Source organism: Ornithorhynchus anatinus, chromosome X1 (assembly GCF_004115215.2).
Source record: "Ornithorhynchus anatinus isolate Pmale09 chromosome X1, mOrnAna1.pri.v4, whole genome shotgun sequence".
NCBI classification, from domain to species: Eukaryota; Metazoa; Chordata; class Mammalia; order Monotremata; family Ornithorhynchidae; genus Ornithorhynchus; species Ornithorhynchus anatinus.
Genome location: NC_041749.1, coordinates 19,428,606 through 19,449,676, shown reverse-complemented (window position 1 = coordinate 19,449,676; position 21,071 = coordinate 19,428,606). Strand labels below are relative to the sequence as shown.

The following is a 21,071-nucleotide window of genomic DNA, read 5'->3' as shown; positions in this document are numbered from 1 at the left end:
TAGAGACCGAGGGTATGAATGAACCGAGGAGTCTAAACCGAACCTAGACCCCCTTAAGCCTAATTCAGGCCCATCTGAGTCCCCTCTAGACTAAACTCATGGGCAGGAAGTGTGTCTACCAACTCTTGTTCTCACACAAGCAGTTTGGTTTTTTTTTAATGACAGTTACACAATACACCAGGCACTATACTAAGAACTGGGGTAGATAAAAGTTAATCAGGGTTGGACATCATATCCCTGGCCTACCAAGGGCTCACAATCTTAATTCCCATTTTACAGATGAGGGAACTGAGGCAGGGAGAAGTGAAGTAACTTGCCCAAGGTCACACAGTAGGTGCATGGGTTGGGGGGGGGGTAGGATTTGAACCCAGGTCCCGATTCCCAGATCCGGGTTCTACCCATTAGGCCACGCTACTTCTCTCTGCACACAGTAAGTGTTCGACAAATACGATGGATCGATTCTCTGCTCCCGTGACCGAGACAGGCCCTCCCCCCCCCCCCCCCCCAGGAGGCGGCCTTACCCGAATTTAAGGGCTTACTATGTGCCAAGCACTGTTCTAAGCCTTGGGGTACATACAAGGTAATCAGGTTGTCCCATATGGGGCTCAGACTTAATCCCCCTTTTACAGATGAGGTCACTGAGGCACAGAGAAATTAAGTTACTTGCCAGTCACGACCTCTGACTCCCAAGCCCATGCTCTTTCCACTAAGCCACGCTGCTTCTCTGATCTTCCAGGGTGGTTCCTCCCCCAGTGCCTGGCGACACCCGCTTTAGCTGGCCGTTACCATGGCAATGGTAGGATGTAGTGAACGTGGGGAGCGGGCTGCGAGTACACTGCCTGCCTCTAATAATAATTCTCATATTTAAGTGCTTACTGTGTGCCAGGCTGGGGTGGATGCAAGCAAATGGTGTTGTACCCGGCCCAGAGAAGGTCCAGAGAAGTAAAGTGACTCACCCAAAGTCACAGCAGACCAGCGACGAAGTTGAGATTAGAACCCACGACCTCATGACCCTCAGGCCCATGCTCTAGCCACTACGCCACGCTGCTTCTCGCCCTCGGGCCTAAGAGGGCTGTGTTCTGGCCACATCTCCAGGTTAAGGGGTGTCCATCTGGCCCCCTCCCGCTCAGCCTCCGTTCCCCTGACTGGAAGCAGCATGGCCTAATGACAGGAGCAGGGCCTTGGGAGTCAGGGGATGTGGGTTCCGATCCCGGCTCCATCACCTGACTGCTGGGTGAACTCGGGCAAGCCACTTCACTTCTCTGTGCCTCAGTGTCCTCATCTGTGAAATGGGGATTAAGACTGAGCCCCACCGGGGGTGGGGAACAACCTGATTAACTTGTATCTACCCCAATATATATTTGTATTATCTATAATTCTATTCATTTGTATTGGTACCTGTTTACTTGTTTTGATGTCTGTCTCCTCCTTTCTAGACTGTAAGCCCGGAGTGGGATTGTCTCTCTTTATTGCTGAATTGTACTTTCCAAGCGCTTATTACAGTGCTCTGCATAGAGTAAGTGCTCAAGAAATACGATTGAATGAATGAATGAAGAAATGCTTAGAACAGTGCTTGGCACAGAGTAAGCGTGAGCCCCGTTGTTTGGCAGGGATGGTCTCTGTTGCCAAATTGTACATTCTTCCAAGCACTTAGTACAGTACTCTGCACACCATAGGTGCTCAATAAATACGATTGAATAAATGAACGAATTCAAGAGCCTGGGCTTCGGAGTCAGAGGTCATGGGTTCGACTCCCGGCTCTGCCACTTGTCAGCTGTGTGACTGTGGGCAAGTCACTTCACTTCTCTGTGCCTGTTACCTCACCTGTAAAATGGGGATTAAGACTGTGAGCCTCATGTGGGACAACCTGATGACCCTGTATCTACCCCAGCGCTTAGAACAGTGCTCTGCACATAGTAGGCGCTTAACAAATACCAACATTATTATTGTATTAATACCAACATTATTATTGTACCTCCCAAGTGCTTAGTACAGAGCTCTGCACACTGTAAGCGCTCAAGAAATACGATTGAATGAATGAATGAAGAAATGCTTAGAACAGTGCTTGGCACAGAGTAAGCATGAGCCCGCTGTCGGGCAGGGATGGTCTCTATCTGTTGCCGAATTGTACTTTCCAAGGGCTTAGTTCAGTGCTCTGCACACAGTAAGTGCTCAATAAATACACTTGGATGAATGAATAAAATAATAGTGATGATGATATTTGTTAAGGGCTTGCTCAGTGCCAAGCACTGTGCCGAACGCTTGGAATGTACAATTGGGCAACAGAGACAATCCTTGCCCAACGACGGGCTCACGCTTGCTCTGTGCCAAACACTGTGCTGAGCGCTTGGAATGTACAATTCGGCAACAGATAAAGATAATCCCTGCCCAATGATGGGCTCACGCTTGCTCAGTGCCAAGCACTGTGCTGAGCGCTTGGAATGTACAATTCTGCAACAGATAAAGATAATCCCTGCCCAACGACGGGCTCACGCTTGCTCTGTGCCAAGCACTGTGCTGAGCGCTTGGAATGTACAATTTGGCAACAGATAGGATAATCCCTGCCCAACGACGGGCTCACGCTGGCTCTGTGCCGAACACTGTCCTAAAGCATTTCTTCATTCAATCGTATTGAGCGTTTACTGTCTGCAGGGCACTGTACTAAGCGCTTGGAAGGTACGATTCGGCAATAAAGAGAGACGATCGGTGCCGTACCTTCAGCATAATGGTGAGAGGGCAGTGGGGGGCCCTCAGAGCCCAGTCCTGAGCCTGTCGGTGGGTGCGGGGGGTCCCGAGCTGCCCCGCCCCATTGGGGCCCGGGCCGAGGGCTGCGCCGCCGCCGCGGGGCCGCTAGGTGGCAGCCGCGCGTTGCCCAAGCCGCCGCGGCGCGGGGAGCGGCTCCGGCCCCGGCCGCCAGGGGGAGCACCGACCCCCCGGGGGAGCACCGAGCGGGGGAGCACCGGCCGGGGGAGCACGGGCCATGGGGAGCATCGACCGGGGGAGCACGGGCTATGGGGAGCATCGACCGGGGGAGCACCGGCCGGAGGAGCACGGGCTGGGGGAGCACCAGCCGGGGGGACTGGCCCCGAGGGGGAGCACCGAGCAGGAGAGCACCGAGCAGGGGAGCATCGGCAGGGGGAGCACGGGCTATGGGGAGCACCGACCGGGGGAGCACCGACCGGAGGGGCACAGGCTGGGGGAGCACCGGCAGGGGAGCATCGGCCGGGGGAGCACGAGCCGGGGGAGCACGGGACAGGGGGAGCATCGACCGGGGGAGCACGGGCCGGGGGAGTACCGACTGGGGGGACTGGCCCCGAGGGGGAGCACCGGCCAGGGGAAAACTGACTGGGGGAGCATCGACAGGTGGAGCAAAGGCCGGAGGAGCACCGACCGGGGGAGCAGGGGCCAGGGGGAGCACGGGCAGGGGGAGCACCGACCGGGGGAGCACGGGCCGGGGGGATTGTCCCCGAGGGGGAGCACCGGCCAGGGGAAAACCGATCGGGAGAGCATCGACAGGTGGAGCACGGGCCGGGGGAGCACGGGCCGGGGGAGCACCGACCGGGGGAAAACCGTCCGGGGGAGCACCGCCCGGGGAAGCAGGAGCCACGGCCAAGGGAGAGGCGTCCGAGCGGGCGGAGGCCGAGCCTCCAGGCCCGACGGTCAGGACCCCGGCCCCGCCCCGCTCCCCCCACACCGGGGCCGGTCCTGTCCCGCCCCCGTTCCGGCCCGGGGGGGCGGGGGAGGGCAAGGGGCGGGAGGTCGCCGCGGGCCTCGACGGCGGCTGCAACCCGGCTGGGCGGCCATTCATCCTGCCCCGGGAATCTTGCCGGGAACGGCCGGCTGCCCCAGCCGGAGCCCCGGCCCCGATCAGGAAAGGAGGAGCGAGAGGAGGAGGAGGAGGAGGAGGAGGAGGAGGAGGAGGGAGAGGAGGAGGAGGAGGAGGACGGAAAGGAGGAGGAGGCTTCGCCCGCCCCGGAGGCCCTTTGATGTGGGCGCAGCGAGCCCCGGCCCCGCGGGCTCATTGCTCCCTCTCCGGCCCCCCCGCCCCCCCCTCGACCCCCCCGGTCCCCCCGGTCCCTCCCCCGGCAGCCGCCCGCGTTGAAAACGTCGGGGGCCGTCAGGCGGTCAGCCGAGGGAGGCGGCCAGGCGGCGGGACGGACGGAGCCCGGGAGCCGGGGCCACGGCAGCCGCAGCCCGCCCGGACCCAACGGCTCTACCGGCGCCCGCCAGCCCCGGAGCCCTCACCACACCCCAGGAGCCCCGGCCCCCACCGCTCCTCCCGGAGGAGCCTTGACTGGACCTCGAGGAGCCCCGACCGCTCCTCCAGGAGCCCGGACCCGCCCCGGAGGAGTCCCGTCCGGCCCCCGAGGAGTCCCGTCCTGCCTCCGAGGAGTCCTGTCCTGCCTCCGAGGAGCCCCGTCCTGCCTCCAGGAGCCCCGACCGGTCCCCAGGAGCCCCGACCGGTCCTCCAGGAGCCCCGACCGGTCCTCCAGAAGCCCCGACCGGCCTCCGGGAGCCCCGACCGGTCCTTGACGACCCCCTGACCGGCCCTCGAGGAGCCCTGATCAGTCCTCCAGGAACCCTGACCGGGCCTCGACGACCCCTGACCGGCCCCCGGGAGGCCTGACCAGTCCTCCAGGAGCCCTGTGCGGCCCCCAGGAGCGCTGACCGTCCCCCAGGAGCCCTGCCCAGTCCTCCAGGAACGCTGACCGGCCCCCGGGAGCCCCGACCGGCCCGGAGGAGCCCTGTCCGGCCCCCGAGGAGCCCGTCCCCTCCCTCCCCGCCCCGTCCGGTCCTCCCGGCCATGCTGTCCCCGGAGTAGTCTCCCCCCCAAGCCGCCGTCGGGACTGAGACCACCGGAGCGGCGTGGGCCGAGGGTCCGTCCGGAGTGTCCGGACCGTCCGTCCGGACCGTCCGTCCGTCCCCAAGAGGCCGAGAGGACCGGAGGGGCGGCGGCTGCAGGCGGGGCCCGGGCTCGGAGGCCGCTGACCCCCCTCCCCGCCGCCCGGCCCCTCCAGCCCCTCCAGCCCCTCCATCCCCCCCCGCGGGCGGCGGAGAGGCAGGAGGGGAGGAGGAGGAAGAGGAGGAGGAGGAGGAGGAGGAGGAGGAGGAGGAGGAGGAGGAGGAGGAGCGGGGCCGAGGCCGCGGGGCGCTGATGCCGCAGGGAGCGGCTGACAGGGCAGCGGAGCAGCCTCAGCCTCAGCCTCAGCAGCGGCGGCCGCCCAGGAGGCGGCGGCGCCGGCCACCGGTCCTGCTGTCCATCCCGGACGGGACTCCGGACCCGCTGCCCATCCCGGACGGGAGTCCGGTCCCGCTGCCCATCCCGGACGGGACTCCGGCCCCGCTGCCCATCCCGGACGGGACTCCGGACCCGCTGCCCATCCCGGACGGGAGTCCGGTCCCGCTATCCATCCCGGACGGGAGTCCGGCCCCGCTGCCCATCCCGGACGGGACTCCGGCCCCGCTGCCCATCCCGGACGGGAGTCCGGTCCCGCTGTCCATCCCGGACGGGAGTCCGGTCCCGCTATCCATCCCGGCCGGGACTCCGGCCCCGCTGTCCATCCCGGCCGGGAGTCCGGCCCCGCTGCCCGTCCCGGCCGGGAGTCTGTCCGGCCCCGCTGTCCGGTGGTTGGGCGGCGGGGGCGGCGGGGAGGACCGGAGCCGCTGGAGCCCCCCCGGAGCCCCGCGGCGCCGCCCGCTGCAGCTCGCCGCCTCCCATGTCCAGGCCGGGACCCCGGCCCCGGAGCAGTGACCTGACCTCGGGCTAGGACCCGCCGCCCGCCGCCCTCCTCAGCGATGCATTCAGTGCTCAGCGCCTGCACTTGCCTGTAAGCACCGGGGCGCCCAGCCCGGAGGGGGTCGGGGATGGGCCGGGGGCTGGAGAAGGGCAGGGGGCTGGGGATGGGCAGGGGGCCGGGGACGGACCGGGGACTGGGGATGGACCGGGGACTGGGAGTGGGCAGGGGGCCGGGGATGGGCCTGAGGGTCGGGGATGGGCCGGGGGCAGGGACTGGCAGGGGACTGGGGCTGGGCCGGGGGGCCGGAGACGGACCAGGGTCTGGGAAGGGGCAGGGGGCTGGAGCTAGGCAGGAGGTTGGGGTTGGACAGGGGGCCGGGGGCTGGAGATGGGCCGGGGATGGGCAGGGGGGCCGTGGCCAGGGTCGGGGTCCCTCCCTCCCTCCCTCCCTCCCTCTCGGCCCGCGTCCACCTCTCCCTGGGTCTCGGATCTTCCTTTTCCCACGTTCCCTGGAGGTGGCCGTGCGGCCGGGCTGCTGGTGTCCTAGCGCCTTGAGCGTCCAGTCCCTAGCGAGGGCTTAAGCCATCGGGCCGCGGGACCGGCCCCGCATCCCGTCTGAGTCGCCTTCCCTCCCTCCCTCCCTCCCTCCCTCCCTCCTTCCCTCCCTCCTTCCCTCCCTCCCTCCCTCCCTCCCTCCCTCCCTCCCTCTCTCTTCCTCCCGCAGGTGTTTACATTTCCTCCTGCTGCTGCTGCTGCTGTGCTTTCAGCTACAGGTACGTGCCATTTCGCTGCTCTTGGGGCGGGTGGCACCGGGGAAGCCGCCCCGCCCTCCCCTCCCGGCCGGCAGGTGCCCGGCTGCTACTACCAGGGACAGCCGTTAAGCGCTTACTACGTGTCCAGCGCCGTCCTAAGCGCTAGGGCAGATACGAGGTCATCAGGTTGTCCCGCCTGGGGCTCACGGTCTTCATCCTCACTTTCCGGATGAGGTCGCTGAGGCCCGGAGAAGTGAAGTGGCTTGGCCAAGGTCACTCAGCGGACAAGTGGCGGAGGCGGGATTAGAACCCACGTCCTCTGACTCCCAAAGCCCGGGCTCTTGCCACTCAGGGACCCTGCTTCTCTACGTTCCCGGAGGCCCTGGGCTCTAGGAGCTCCTCTAGCTCTGCGAGAAAGTCCTTCCTCCGGCTCCGTGACCCTTGACCCATGACCCCTGCCCCTTCTGCCCCTGGCCTCTGGTCTCCCGCTCCATCTCCCTTGACCCCTCCTTGTCTTCCCTGTGACGGTGGCTGCCGGAGCTACAAATGCCGGGGATCAGGCCGGGAAAATGCACCTGTTCCAGGGGGTGAGTGTGTGGTGCGTGTGTGTCTGTGAGTGTGAGTTGGTGTGTGTGTGCGTCTGTGTCTGTGCGTGTTTGTGTGGGGGGGCCCGAGGGCCGGCGAGGGTCTGGCCCCGGGCGCCGTCTCGCATCCCCGCACGTGTCGCTTTGTGCAAGTCGGCGGTGTGTGTCCGTTGTGAGTGCCCCTCTGTGTTTCCCTTTCCTCCTCGGGCGTTTGATGTCGGAAAGAGCCGGTCTCGGAGCAGCGGATTAGCCGCAGAAACATGACCAAAATCCAAGGCCGGAGCGAAGGGTTTGACTTATTTTTCCTGAGAATTGTAGTTAGAATGGAAAAACAACGAGACTTCTCATTTCAGCCGAGCCGATTTCGAGTCAGGAGAGAAACCTCCAGCTGTAAATTACTCTGTGGTTTTGGAGGCGTTTTCTGAGGAGAGCGGGAGAGAGGGAGGGAGAGGGAGAGAGAGAGAGAGAGAGAAAAGGAGAAGTTAGAGCCGCAGCCTCTGCCCGAGGGCGATCCGAGCCGGACAGCCCCATCGCAAGCACCATCGGCTTCTGATCGTGCGGTCACTGCAGTGAATCCGCCCTCCGTCTGCTCCTCTTTTTGCTTCCAGTGAATCAGAAGAGGGGCTGGCGCCCCGCCTGGAAAGCACTTGCTAAAATCTGATCTCTTACTTCAGCAGCTTTAAAGCTCGGGGAAGTTACTGGCATCCCGACAGTTGGAGAGAGCCGGCTTCCAAAGCCATGAAATAATGAAAAAGGAAAGAGGAGAGTGAGAGGGAGAGTGAGGGAGAGAGAGAGGGCGCACACGCCCCGGTTTCAGGACTATTAGAATCAGACCCCCTGATCTGGCCACCTTGTCCACCAAAAGTAGCAGGGAGGAAGTGACCTCTAGACTGGAAACTCGCTGAGGGCAGGAACGTGTCTTCCGACTCTCTCGTACCGTATTCTCCCAAGCACTCGGTACGGTACTCTGGACCCGGTAAGGCCGCTGATGGATTGATTGATGTCTGGCCTGCATTACATCCCTCCCTCTTTTCTCTTTCCTACCTGCATCTTGTCTCTCCCTCCCTTCACTTCTCCTTCACCCAGGGCCAGGAACTGGGGAGTTAGGGTACCCTACAAGATGCCTTCCTTTAGGTGGGGCACTGAAATTGAGTGGTCTGCCTGGACAGAATGACCCTGGACTGTCTCGGCTTGGCAGGAGACTGTGTGAATCATTGATTCGACGTGTTGTTTTGAGGCCGAATCCCAAGTACTACTGGGGATTGAGATATTTGTCAAATTGGGCAGGAATGATTCTTCTGGCAATGTTCCCGACCCCTTCTCTTCCCCTCCCTTTCCTCTCAGTCCTTCCCAGGCAGAGATGGGGAAAGTAAGGGAAAATAAAAAAGCAACTGGGCAACGGGAATGGGCAGAGAAAGGGAGCTGAGGGCCATCTCCCACCCTGCCAATCAAGTAGTCTGCCTGCCTTCAAGTGGTGAGTTGAGAGAACTCGGCCCTCGGCAATGAGGCCTTGACCTCTCAACTCAGCGCTGCTTCTGTCCTGCTCCTCTGCCCCAGGAAAGATTTGTGTTTTGAGGATAATGGCAACTGAACAAGACTTTGGTCTGCTCACCCCAGCTCTGGCTTTGTTTTGCTGGGGTGGGGGGTGGGGGGTGGGAGGGAGTAGTTAGGGACACTTCTGGAAGTTAAGTACCCTGGGCAATTAGGGTCAGTCTGCCTAACGATCAGGTTGCAGGCTATGGCTGGGCCGCCTATACCTTCCTACTGAGTTTCCGCCGTTTCACTGTCTGGAGTTGGTGTCCAGTGTCCCGGGTGACGCTCGGATCGATACAGTCGGAGCCAGTAACTTAAAACGAACCAGTTTCCAAGAGCAGATGCGATCTGTGCTCAGTTCCTCAGGGAGATAAGGACCCTGTTCCAGGCAAGGGGTCGTTGCCAGAGATTGCCTGCCCAGAAGGAGGTCGGGATCGGAGGCACCAGGAATGTTTCCATTACTGTTTCCATCCTGAGTTGGGCCGGTCACCCTGGAAATCAATATGAGTTGGCCTGCCTGTCGGGGTCAACGGCGACTCCCCCATAACTAGCCTGGCTTCCCCCACCAGGACGTGATGGTGGTTGACTTTTTTTTGTGGGGGAACCGTAGTTGCTGCAGTCAGCTTCTTGGTGAGAACCTTCGTCCGGTGTTTTGGAGCTTCTCCAAGGGAGACCCAAGATAGTGCTGAGTGCGTAATCTCCGGACATGCTGGGACTAGGTGTACCGTTCAGCCCTCCCACTCAGAATAAGAGATGATGTCACAACAATAGCAGACAGCTGAAGCTGGCCTGGCAGGGTAGCCTTTTCTGAACCTGGAAAATCTTTTTTACAGAGCCTGGCAGATAAGCACAAATCTACCGGCCCGCAAACACGATCCCCAGCCCTTCCCATCTTAAGGAAGGTGCAGTTGATGAGAGGGAGCCGTAGGGACCTGAATAAAGATGACTATGGGGTTGTATATTGTCGTTATCGTCATCAGGGGTGTCTATCGAGAGCTTACGATGTGCAGAGCATTGTACTAAGTGCTTGGGAGAGTACCGTACAACAGAGATGGCAGACGCATTCCTTGCCCACAACAAGTTTACAGGTCTAGAGGGGGAGCTAGACATTAATATAAATTAATATGAATAAATAATTTAATAACATGTAACTACTCTTTCTGCCTGCAGTGTGACTTCTTTTAGGAATGGGCCGAACTTTTCTCATGGCCTCAGGCCTGTTGGTCTTGGGTCTTTTGCCCTGACATCATATTTTTACTCCAAGGCTAAACCACTGGGTTCAGAGAAGAAGTACTGAAGTGCAGTTATACCATATGTCCTGGGCACCAGGTACTGGATTGAATATAGAGAAGAGATGATTGAAAAGCAAGGAGATGAATGTGATGGTGTGTGTGGAGGGAGGAAAAAGGGGAGTCCTGCAAAGGCAGATGGAGGATGGTTTTGGTTTCACTTCAGTTTGAAAGTTGTCGATTGGGAGGGGCTTCAAGCGGGTAAAACAATGCAAATCAATGATGGTCTTCAGCTGGAAAATTGTTTTCCACACACACACACACACACAGACACACACACAGACACGCAGACACACCCTTTTTTTGGAAAGCTGCTCCCTGCTGGAGTAAAACAGGCGATTTCTCGGTTTTCTCCATCTTCCGCTCTAATCGTAGAACAGCAATATGTGGTTCTGTGTATCTTTGAGAAGCCATGGGCTACCTTGGGATCCAGAAGCTCTAGGGCAGGCCCTTCCTGCCCCTAAACCAAAACCATGTTTCCCTGAGCCCATTCAGAACAAGGTATTGTTCTACTCCCCTTTGCCAGCTTATTCTTGGTCCTGCTTCCCTGGATAGCCCCCTGCCAGGCGTTTAATAAAATCCCTTGTCCCAATAACTCATGACACTTTTGATAGTTGAAATTGGAAGAATTTAAAAAATCTAAGCCAAGAGCAGAAAGCGTGACTAGTAAATTGCTTTTTGCAGTTCACTGAACGTTGACAATGACACCAGGCTGGTCCCTTTCACTCCCTGTTTCTCCGGCACCTACTCAACATTGTTCACTTGGGGTTTCCTGGGATGGGGGCTTAGGCAGAGAAAAAGCCTGTGAAATGCGGTCGAAGTCTCAGCTAATGAAGAGCCGTGGTCCGTGGATGGCTTTGCATGTGGTTTGTCTGCCCACTGACTCACGATTGTTCGCTCCCCCCTCGTTTCTGGCTTGTCGCCTCTCCCCCCGGGACCATTTCCGCCTCTCCTGTCTCCCGGGCAGCATTGGGCAACTGTCTGCCAGGGCCGAGAACATTTCCTGCCAGGCTTCAAAGTGAGCTAGTGAAGCACAATGCTCTCTCGGCCTTTACTGAAGAAAAATGAGTTTTCCTGGTCAGAACAAGGGAAGGGGCAGCAGGGAGCAGAGGCCGGGGGAAACCAAGGCCACTGGGAGTGTTCAGGCTGCCTGATCTCCAGGATTTCTCCAGCCTTCCTCTTGGGTGTCCCAGCCTCCTTAGGATCAGAAATGATTTAATCAGTGCCTCAAAGAGGTAGCGACAGATTATTAATCCTCTCTGTTCTCATCCCTCCCTTAGGTGGGGTTGAGGCTGGGAGAGGCACTTTAGGTTGGGGGAGAGGGGAGTGGGCTGGGGTGGTGGGGAGGGAGGGATACTACTTAGAAGGAGATGATGCTGTGATAACTCATGCAATAATAATAATTGCCGCATTTGTTAAGCACTTACTATGTGCCAGGGACTCTATTGTGCGCTGGGGTGGATACAAGCATAATGGCTTGCTCACAGTCCCTGTCCCATGTGGGGCTGGTAGTCTTAATCCCCATTTTAAAGGTGAGGGAACTGAGGCCCAGAGAAATGAAGTGACTTGCCCAGGGTCACCCCGCAGACTAGTGGCGGAGCCGGGATTAGAACCCATGACCTTCTGACTCCCAGGCCCATGTTCTAGCCATTACGCCATGCTGCTTCTCCAAAGGTTGCCTGCCTGGTGAGGCCGGGGAAGAAGAACAAAACTGAGATAAATGAATGGTCGGGGGAGGTTTGGAGCTTTCGAAGAGGAAATTGTCAAATTATCCACCGCAAGGATGATTAGCTGAGTGGCCTCTAGGTGTAGGAGGGACCTAAATTTTGCTTCTTGTTATGAGATGGTCAGGAGCAGACCTGGGACACCAGTGGGTTTGGGCACATTAGCATCCTGAGCAGGTGGTAGGAGTGCTCATTCGGGGATTTTCTTCAGAGCGCTGAATTTGAGCAATATTCCTCTAAACCAGATCCCTTCTCGGTGCCATTTCTGACCCTCAAGAAGGGGTACCAAAGGTAAACTCATGACAAGATAATGACAATGCAGACCTTGGGACCTGACATCCCAGCACACCAACTCCACGGGGTGCTGTGAACCAATCACGCACAATCATTTGGAACCATAGGGAGTGTTGCACTCTTCTACCTTGAGTTCCACCCCAAAGAGGGCAAAGAGCAGACAGTGCAATTTTCTATTTCCTCTCCTCCAGGGCTGGGTCATCTGGCTCCAGCCAACATAGCCTCAGGGGCCTGGCTGGGAAGAGAGACCTGTAGGCAGGGTATTGGACAAGATGACCTTTTGAGGTCACTTCCAGGTCAAGGATTTTACGGGAGGAGCAGTGACCCTCACTCAGAGACACAGCTGTGTATCTCTCCCCTTCATCTCTCCAAGAAGGAGGGGGAAGAATATTTTGTTTTTTGTGGAAAGAGAGCAATGAGGCAAACCGCTTTGCCCTTCTTTCCCCCCCCAAGCTCTACTGTGCCTTAGGAAGGGTGTAAGGCTCTAGATCAGTTTAGTTCTCTTTTTTTCTGTGTTAGGATTTAGGTAAGGGTGGCTCGGTGCCTGGATATGGCGGCTTCCAAAAATCAATCAACCAATCCCTGGTACTTAATGAGCACTTACTGTGTGCAGAGCACTGTACTAAGCACTTGGAAAGTGCAATCCAACAAAGTTGATAGATGCGATCCTTGCTCACATCGAGCTTACAACCTACAGGGTTACTAATCTGTTTCATACTCTTTAAAGCCCAACAACACTCCTATGCCACCTGTTACCCTAGTAATGGCATTTTTAAAAATATCTTTTATTACGCTCTTTGTTAAGTGCTTTCTTTGTGCCACGCACTGTACTAGATGCCAGGGTAGATGCTAGCTAATCAGGTTGGACGCGGTCCATGTCCCACATGGGGCCCACAAGTCTTAATCTCCATTTTTACAGATGAGGTAACTGAGGTGACTTGCCCAAGGTCGCACAGCGGACAAATGGCAGAGCTGGGATTAGAACCCAGGTCCTCCGTCTCCCAGGTCCGTGCTTTTTCCATGAGCCCATGCTGCTTGAATTTATTGAGCACTACATGCATTCAGGGCAGTATCCTAAGTGCTGGGACAAAATGCACCTGTGAAAATTAGACCCTGTCCCTCGCATTCGTGATACTGACGGCTGCCGTGGAAGTGACAGGGTGTGTAATTGGTGCACCTGCTCTCTAGGAACTCCTTGGGTAGGGACCTGGCTCACCTCACCCCCCTTACTCTGTGCCACAGACTACCAGATCTTCCCGCTCAGCCTCCGTGACTGAGCTGCTCCTCCTCTTCCTCTGTTGATGGTCTGGAGAAGGGATGGGATGTTTACATTCCTCAAGCTGAGGTGTGTACAACATCCATCACTCGTAGGAGATAAGGACAGATTTTGAAAAATTGTTACTGGTTACCTCCGCCGATAGCAGGCTGACCCAGGTCTTGCATTTTTAAAGGGAAAACGAGGTCTAGAGATGTCACCGTCGGTCAGCCACTTGTTTTCTAGGAGAGGAGAGGATGGGTCTCAGCCCAGAGCCAGGGAGTAGTGAGCTGGGGATTTACTGGGAGGAGCACGGGGAAAGTTGACCAATCTTTATAAGGTTTGACTTAATTCAGCCCCGCAGATCCACCACAGACCCAGTTTCTGCGAGAATCAGCAGAGGGAAAGCTAAAGCGTAACAATAAGGGAAACTTTGTTCCTTGAGTTCTCTCTCAGAGTCGCACCTGGAGAGTTTCCAGTACTCTACCAGTCTCGGCTATGGGAGGGAGAGTCAAGCAGAGACGTATCCATTCCATTCCTAGCTTGGGCAGCGGCTAGCGAGTGGAAGGCCATCTGCTACAAGTCAAAACTCACCCCTGCTGGGCAGCAGTGGCACGGGAGGGAGTCGAGGGCGGAGACTCGAGTTTACTGCACGGAAGGCGGCAGTGGTAAACCACTTCTGAATTTTTACCAAGAAAACTCTATGGATACACTACCGGAACTATTGCAGATGGTGAGCGGGGCGTTCTGGGAGAGATGTGTCCATGGTGTCACTATGGGTCGGAAACGACTCGACAGCATAAGACAAGTTACTTGTGTCGGTGTTTCTTCAGTTCCCGGGGTGCTGATCCTTTATTGCTCATTCCCATGTGTGGAAGGCCCAAAGAAGAGTTTTTTTGGCAAGAAAGACCTGGGAGCACTTCCTGAGATGGGTCTGACTAGCACAACCTAGGATACTTCATCTGCCGGTTTGAGTGGTCCAGGCCCAATTCCCTGCGCAGCTCCTTCTGTTCAGCTCTTCAGCCTGGCCCGGGAGATTATTGTTTGCCAGGCAGGCTGGTGTCTCCTCAGTGCACATGTGATGGTCACGCAGGGCAGAAGGTTACTTTTTAAATTTTTATGGTACTTGTTATGTGGTTATTGTATGCCAGGCACTGTACTAAGCGCTGGGGTAGATACAAGCTAATCAGGTTGGACTGTGAGACTCTGTGAGCCCCATTTTACAGATGAGGTAACTGAGACACAGAGAAGTGAAGTGACTTGACCTAGGTCACACAGACAAGTGGTGGAGCAGGCATTAGAACCCAAGTCTTCCTGACTCCATGCTCTATCCACTAGGACATGCTGGTCCTCTGCCTCTTCAGCTTGGCAGTGCTTTCTCCTATTTCACGTACTGCATAGAAGTAGGGTCTAGTGGAAAGGGCACAGGCTTGAGAGTCAAAGTCCCTGAGTTCTAATTTCTGCTCTGTTACTTGCCTGCTGGGTGACCTTGAGCAAGTCACTTCACTTCTCCCTGCCTCAGTTTCTTCATCTGCAAAATGTGGATTCAATCCCTGTTCTTTCTCCTACTTAGCCTTGGAGCTCCCCATGCGACAGAGATGGCATCTGACCTGATTACCTTGTAGCTACCCCAGTGCTTGGCACATAGTAAGTGCTTAACAAATACCACAATTACCCTTATGATTACTCGGTGCAGGAGAGGAAAGAAGCAGGGAAAAGTGCTGCTCAATTAAAGAGGTTTTGAGAAGTATCCTCCTGTCTAGTGTGGGGGCGGGGAGGGTAAAAGGAGCTAACCCAAGCCATGTATGCGTGTATTTGTGTGTGTGTATGCTATGTTTTGCACCTGGCCCTTCTAGTTTCTGGTGAAACAGAAAAGCCAATAATAAAAGCAGAACTCCTCTGGGAGTTTGGATAGTGATTATACCGTCTTCCCCTAACCCCTCCACCCCCCCAACTGGGCCCTTCCTCCTCTCCTCAGGCTTTTACGGACTAGCCAATGTTTCTGGACCGATGATGATGATGATGGTATTCGTTAAGCACTTACTAGGTGCGAAGCACTGTTCTAAGTGCTGGAGTTGATACAAGGTAATCAGGTTGTCCCACAGGGGGCTCACAGTCTTCATCCCCATTTTACAGATGAAGGAACTGAGGCCCAAAGAAGTTGACTTGCCTAAAGTCACCAGCTGATAAGTGGCGGAGCTGGGATTAATGATAATAATAATAATTGTGGTGTTTGTTAAGTGCCTATTAGGTGTCAAGCACTGTTCTAAGTGCTGGAGTTGATGCAGGGTAATCAGGTTGTCCCACGTGGGGCTCACAGTCTTCATCCCCATTTTACAGGTGAAGGAACTGAGGCCCAGAGAAGTTAAGTGACTTGCCTAAAGTCACACAGCTGATAAGTGGCGGAGCTGGGATTAATGATAATAATAATAATAATTGTGGTATTTTTTAAGTGTCTACTATGTGCCAAGCACTGTTCTAAGTACTGGAGTTGATACAGGGTAATCAGGTTGTCCCATGTGGGGCTCACAGTCTTCATCCCCAATTTACAGATGAGGTAACTGAGGCCCATAGAAGTTAAGTGACTTGCTCAAAGTCACACAGCTGACAAGTGGCAGAGGTGGGATTAGAACCCACAACCTTAGAACCCACAACCTCCGACTCCCAAGCCCGTGCTCTTTGCGCTAAGCCACGCTGATTGATTGAGTCAAAGGCCTATTCCTCTGGTGGGACTGAGCATGCCGGCCCTGGAAGCACGGCGACCGCTCAGGAACAAGTCAAGAGATGCCTGTGACCAGTGAGGGAATCAGACAGCGCCTCCAGCTTCTGGAGGGTGAAGGGTGATGCCAATGCCCTACTCCATATAATCCCATCTTCAGAGGGGGGCCCAGTCGAGGTCCCTTCATTTAGGGGTTACTCCGGTGGGCTTGGCTCAAGAGCGGAGTTATTCACTGAGTTGTACCGCTATGGAGACTGAAGGCTGCACTCGGGTCTATTGACCATCTGTAAGGTAAATGCTGATGTATGTTGTGTGTGTTTCTGACCCCCTGGTCGTGACCTCACTTTGATTGGCAAGACTTCTTGCCAGCTGAGATCAGAATAACAAACAGCCTTATGCTGATCAATACATCAATAAATCTGAAATCCTAATTGCTAGGACTCTTTAAAGAAACACATTTTAGGCACTGTGTTCCAGGGGACCGATTCAAATGAACAGCGCGTCTAGCAGTGCTGTGCCGTATGCTGTGGGCGCTTAATGAACGTATGTTTCTAGTGAGTGTAAGCGAGATGCCGTAATCTCAGTAGCAATAATAGTATTTATTGAGCGCCTTCTGGGCACAGTGCACTGTTTAAGCCCCGGGAAGTACAAAATAAAGAAGAGACATATTCCTTGCCCAGAAGGACCTGTAGGTGATGAAGATATTGATGGGCACGTAGATGCAAAATCATGCTAAATTTAAAATTAAACATTCCTGTTAAGGTAGTGGCAAAGATAAGAACATCCAAGAAGGGTTTATAAGAATAATGGAGAACTCTGAGATACACACTGTGGTTCTAACATTGTGCTGCTTGTCTCCAGAGTCTGCTAATGATATATATGTGTGCACTTGCTCACTCTATCTCCTCTTTGTCTATCCTTCAGTTGCACAATCATTTCTTGCTTAAAAGATGACATGGTAACAGTGCTTTCTCATCCATTTGTGTGTGTATGTTGTTGAGAGAGCCTCCCTTAGATGTTCCTGAAAATGAAGTAAGGTGATTTTTCTGATCCCTTGCACCCCTAAGGGGGGGGGCAACGGGAACATCAGCGGTGACACTCAATGGCATCGTCATCTCTTCCAGACCGAAGGACCAGGATGGGACTGCCTGGTTCTCAGGACACTAATGCTGGGGAAAAGGGAAGGGCATAGCCTGCTACTAGGAAGATATGCGTTATGTTGGTTTTTGAGGTAGCGGTAATGGTTTTTGCAAGAGGCACCCATGCTCTCTTGTCCAAGCTCCCAGGTCCAGGAGCAGTCGTGCAAGATGGCCGACAAAAATAGTGGGTGCAATCCGTGGTCGTGGAAGAGAAGGTCTCTGACAGCACTTGCCAGATACAGACCCTGCTGGGCTCTTACCCATTTCACAAGCCTCTGTTGAGCGCGGCACTGAGACTGACTTGAGGAAGTGTTGGGTTGGATGGAGTGGGGGGAGCTTTTTTCTACTTTTTCACCTAAACTGAAAAGAAAACTGAAAACCAACAAAGCCTCAAAAATATGAAATAAGCAAGCAAAAAATCCAAATATGGAATCTAAAAGAAAGATGGAGAAAAAAACTAATAAACCACTACTGCTGGGAGATTTTTTTTTCAATTACTAATTATCCTTTCTTTAGGAAAATTGTCTCTTGGATACTAAACTCCACCCTTTGTCCCAAACAATTTCTTCTCCCTTTCCCCATCCCATCCTATCTCTTTCCCTACCTCCAGCCCTTTCAAGGGGCCTTGTCTGCCTCTGTGTGTGTGTGTGTGTGTGTGTGTTTCTTTGTCTTTGCATGACAGCTCCTAGCTGGAACATTTATCACTAGAGAATGTGTATTTTTAGGCTACATTTAGGAGATCTGGGGAGTCCAGAGAATCACAGACTAAGCATAAGCAAGACCTTTCTGGCTCCCCAAAACCATACTCAGTCTGAATGAAAAACTGGATCATGTGACATTTTCCAAAAGAGTAGCATTCTTTTCCCACCCTACCCCTTTCCCACATGGATGTCTTCCCAGACACTCCCTTGCCCCTCTTATGACAGGGTTTCTGCCTCTTTACTGGTCTGCTGGTGATCAGCTCCATGATATTGTTATTATTATATTTGCTTGCCTATGTGTCAAGCCCTGTTCTAAGCACTGGAATAGATGCAAGTTAATCGTGTTGGACACATCTCCTGCCCTTCATGGGGCTCACAGTCTAAGCAGGAGGGAGAACAGGTGTTTTATCCCCATTTTACAGTTGAGGAAACTGAGGCCCAGAACAGTTAAGTGACTTGTCCAAGGTCAGACAGCAGGCAAGTGGCAGAGTAGGGATTAGAACCCAGGTCCTCTGACTCCCAGACCTGTGCTCTTTTCACTAGGCCACACTGCTTGGTAAAGTTGCTGACCCTTCCCCTCCCTACTGCCCCCACCCCACCCCCTGCCCCCAGGGCTCTGTCTTTCCCAAGTATGAGATAGGGGTGGGGATGTCTGCTGTCTGCTGTCTCCTTCCTAGTGATGCTGTGAGGATTCATGGAGCAATGCCTGGAAAGGACTCAGGGGGTTGTGGAAAACATTCCCATCCCCAAGGCCTCTGGGAACTGTGACAGCACAGGAAGTAATATCCAGTTACCTCTAGTGAGGAACACACCCATCTGAGTTCCCTGCAGCTGGCAGCCTCTGGAAGAGACCCAAATTCGCTGCAAGATTTAGGAAGCAGACTTCTCTCTGGCTAATGGGGTTTATATTTATGGGGATGACTCTTGGGCTTTTTTTTTTCAAGTAGTCTTAGATTTCTGAAGTTCTGAGTTGCCCCAGAATAATTTAACTTTTCACGGAGTGAAGTCCTGGAATGGAGGATTAGAGGAGGCTAGGAAATCTTCCTCCCAGGAGGTATTTAAGAATAGGAGAGACTCTTCTGTCTGAAATGGAAGGTGATACAAGATAGTCCAGGGGATTTATCTGTCAACCTGAAGAGTCTGGGATCGTCCAGCAGCTGGGGTGACTTGTAGTTTCAGATGAGGCTCTTTTGGAAAAGCAGTGTTTGAGGCTCCTTGGACTTGTATTATCAATTGATCGATCAATGGTGTTTATTGAGTGCTCACTTTGGTAGACACGTTTCCTGCTCACACGGAGTTTACAAGATAGAGGAAATTCCCATGAGACTAGCTGAGGGGAGACCACCCAAAACCTCCTCACCTTTGCCCAGCCACTCCCTTCCCACCCCTATTCTACGGCATTAAGGAAGGGATGATTCTTCTTGCCCACAGGCCTCAGACCTTTAAAGCCTTTAACCCAGTGGCTGTAGCACACTCTGCCCCATACTCAGTTCTGAAGGCGGCCCTGAGCAGAGTGTAAGGAGGACAAGATGAGTCAGAATGCTTCCATGGCTGGCTGTTTTGGGCTGCGGGAACAAGCCAATCCCCCTGTTTTGATTCTTCCAAGGGGGTAATTCAGTCCTGGAGAGTTGGGACTGTGCTAATAGATTTACGCATATTGGGCATTTGTGTCATCTGGGACACCCTGGCATCCGAGGTCACGAATCCATCTGTTTGCATAGATGCTGACACTTTCTTGTTTCAAGTCTGATTCTCTTTCCAAGAACATAGGAAGCCTGGCCCAGAGGGTCTCTGGCCTATACTGGCCACAAACCCACCCTATAGGATCAGAGGTTTGAGGACCATTTTAAAGTCTGATGGCAACTTGTCCTCTCTAGACTGTAAGATGGTTGTGGGCAGGGAATGTATCTGTTTATTGTTATAGTGAACTCTCCCAAGCACATAGTACAGTGCTCTGCACGCAATAAGCTCTCAATAAATAGGATTGACTGACTGACTCTATTTGCCCACCCACCCATGGTCCCGTCAGGTGCCTGGGCCCACAGGAGTCCGCTGTTCCTGACTGCTGAATCTAGTCAGTCTTTCTCTGCTTGATTGGCAAGGGCCTGGTGCCAATGACCCAGTTTACCTCCTGACCATCCCCCCTCCAGATAGACGGGCCAGGGCCAACAGCCCGATGGCATCGCTCAGAGGCTCTTCGTTGGATTTGCCGTGGACTCTGAGGTAGCATCTCTGCCACTCCCTGGGTCACTTGTGCTTTATGACCGCGATCAGAGCACTGGAGGGTCATGCGTGCACTGATAGATTGGGCTGACCTGGTCAAGAGCTTCATTACATGTCACAACTCAAAATGCAAGAGAAAGAAGTGAGGGAAAGGGAGAGGGACAAAAAGTTCTTTTATTTTAATCTGTTTTCTTTATGTAACTGTCTTAGCTTCTCTTTCTCAGTCTCAGAGACTGAATCAGGAAAGAAACTGAGAGACAGAAAGTCTCTGGCCATTTTCAAGACCATCATCATCGTTGCTATTTACTAAGTGCTTGCTGTGCGCAGAGCACTGTACTAAACATTTGTGAGAGTACAAGATGAGTCTGCTATTTGAGGCTGTTTGTGAGTGTGAGATTTCCCAGCCAGACAGAGCAGCGGCTTTCCCCTCATGGGTTGCTGTTGAGGAGGGGTTGGTTCTGGAGGAAGTACCAAGTCTTCAGTGTGCTCCCAATGTGGGGTTAGAGCTGGTGGAGGTTCTTGGTCCTTGTTAGGGTAGCGAAGAGCGGCGGGGGACTGGCCTTTCACACATCGCTGTACTGTTGGGAGAACTCGGATTAGAAGTGAGCCATGAGCTCAGTTTCCATATCTGCAAAATGGGAACAAAATACCTATTCTCCCTCCTTCTTAGCATGAGGCCTCTTGTAGGACAGGGACTTGGTCTAATGTGATCGTTTTGTGCCTACTAGAGAAGCAGCATGCCTTAGTGGAGTCAGGGCTCATGAGTTCGAATCCCGGCTCGGCCACTTGTCAGCTGTGTGACTGTGGGCAAATCACTTAACTTCTCTGTGCCTCAGTTCCCTCATCTGTAAAATGGGGATTAAGACTGTGAGCCCCACGTGGGACAACCTGATTCCCCTGTGTTTACCCCAGCTCTTAGAACAGTGCTCTGCACATAGTAAGCGCTTAACAAATACCAACATTATTATTATTATTAGTGGAAAGAGCACGGGCTTAGGAGTCAGAGGTCATGAGCTCTGCCTCTAATCAGCTGTGTGATTTTGGGCAGGTAACTTAACTTCTCTGCTCCTCAGTTATCTCATCTGTAAAATGGGGATTAAGAGTGGGAGCCCCATGTGGGA

At 54.5% G+C, this 21,071-nt stretch overlaps 2 protein-coding genes and 1 non-coding gene across 3 annotated transcripts; all 3 read left to right on the top strand.

The window, feature by feature from the left end:
- The first annotated feature begins 2,980 nt into the window (after positions 1 to 2,980).
- LOC120638037 (spidroin-2-like) lies at positions 2,981 to 4,544 on the top strand. The gene is made up of 2 exons (XM_039910159.1): positions 2,981 to 3,659; positions 4,090 to 4,544. Exons 1-2 carry the CDS (start codon positions 2,981 to 2,983, stop codon positions 4,542 to 4,544), a joined length of 1,134 nt encoding a protein of 377 aa, XP_039766093.1.
- Positions 4,545 to 5,132: 588 nt separating this feature from the next.
- Positions 5,133 to 6,490, top strand: LOC120638071 (basic proline-rich protein-like). The gene is made up of 2 exons (XM_039910401.1): positions 5,133 to 5,828; positions 6,462 to 6,490. Exon 1 carries the CDS (start codon positions 5,156 to 5,158, stop codon positions 5,750 to 5,752), a length of 597 nt encoding a protein of 198 aa, XP_039766335.1. The 5' UTR covers positions 5,133 to 5,155; the 3' UTR covers positions 5,753 to 5,828; positions 6,462 to 6,490.
- A 7,124-nt stretch (positions 6,491 to 13,614) lies between these two features.
- Positions 13,615 to 13,752, top strand: LOC114806819. Its single transcript, XR_003754877.1, has one exon. It is a non-coding gene; the product is annotated as a small nucleolar RNA SNORA7 (small nucleolar RNA).
- The last annotated feature ends 7,319 nt before the right edge of the window (positions 13,753 to 21,071 follow it).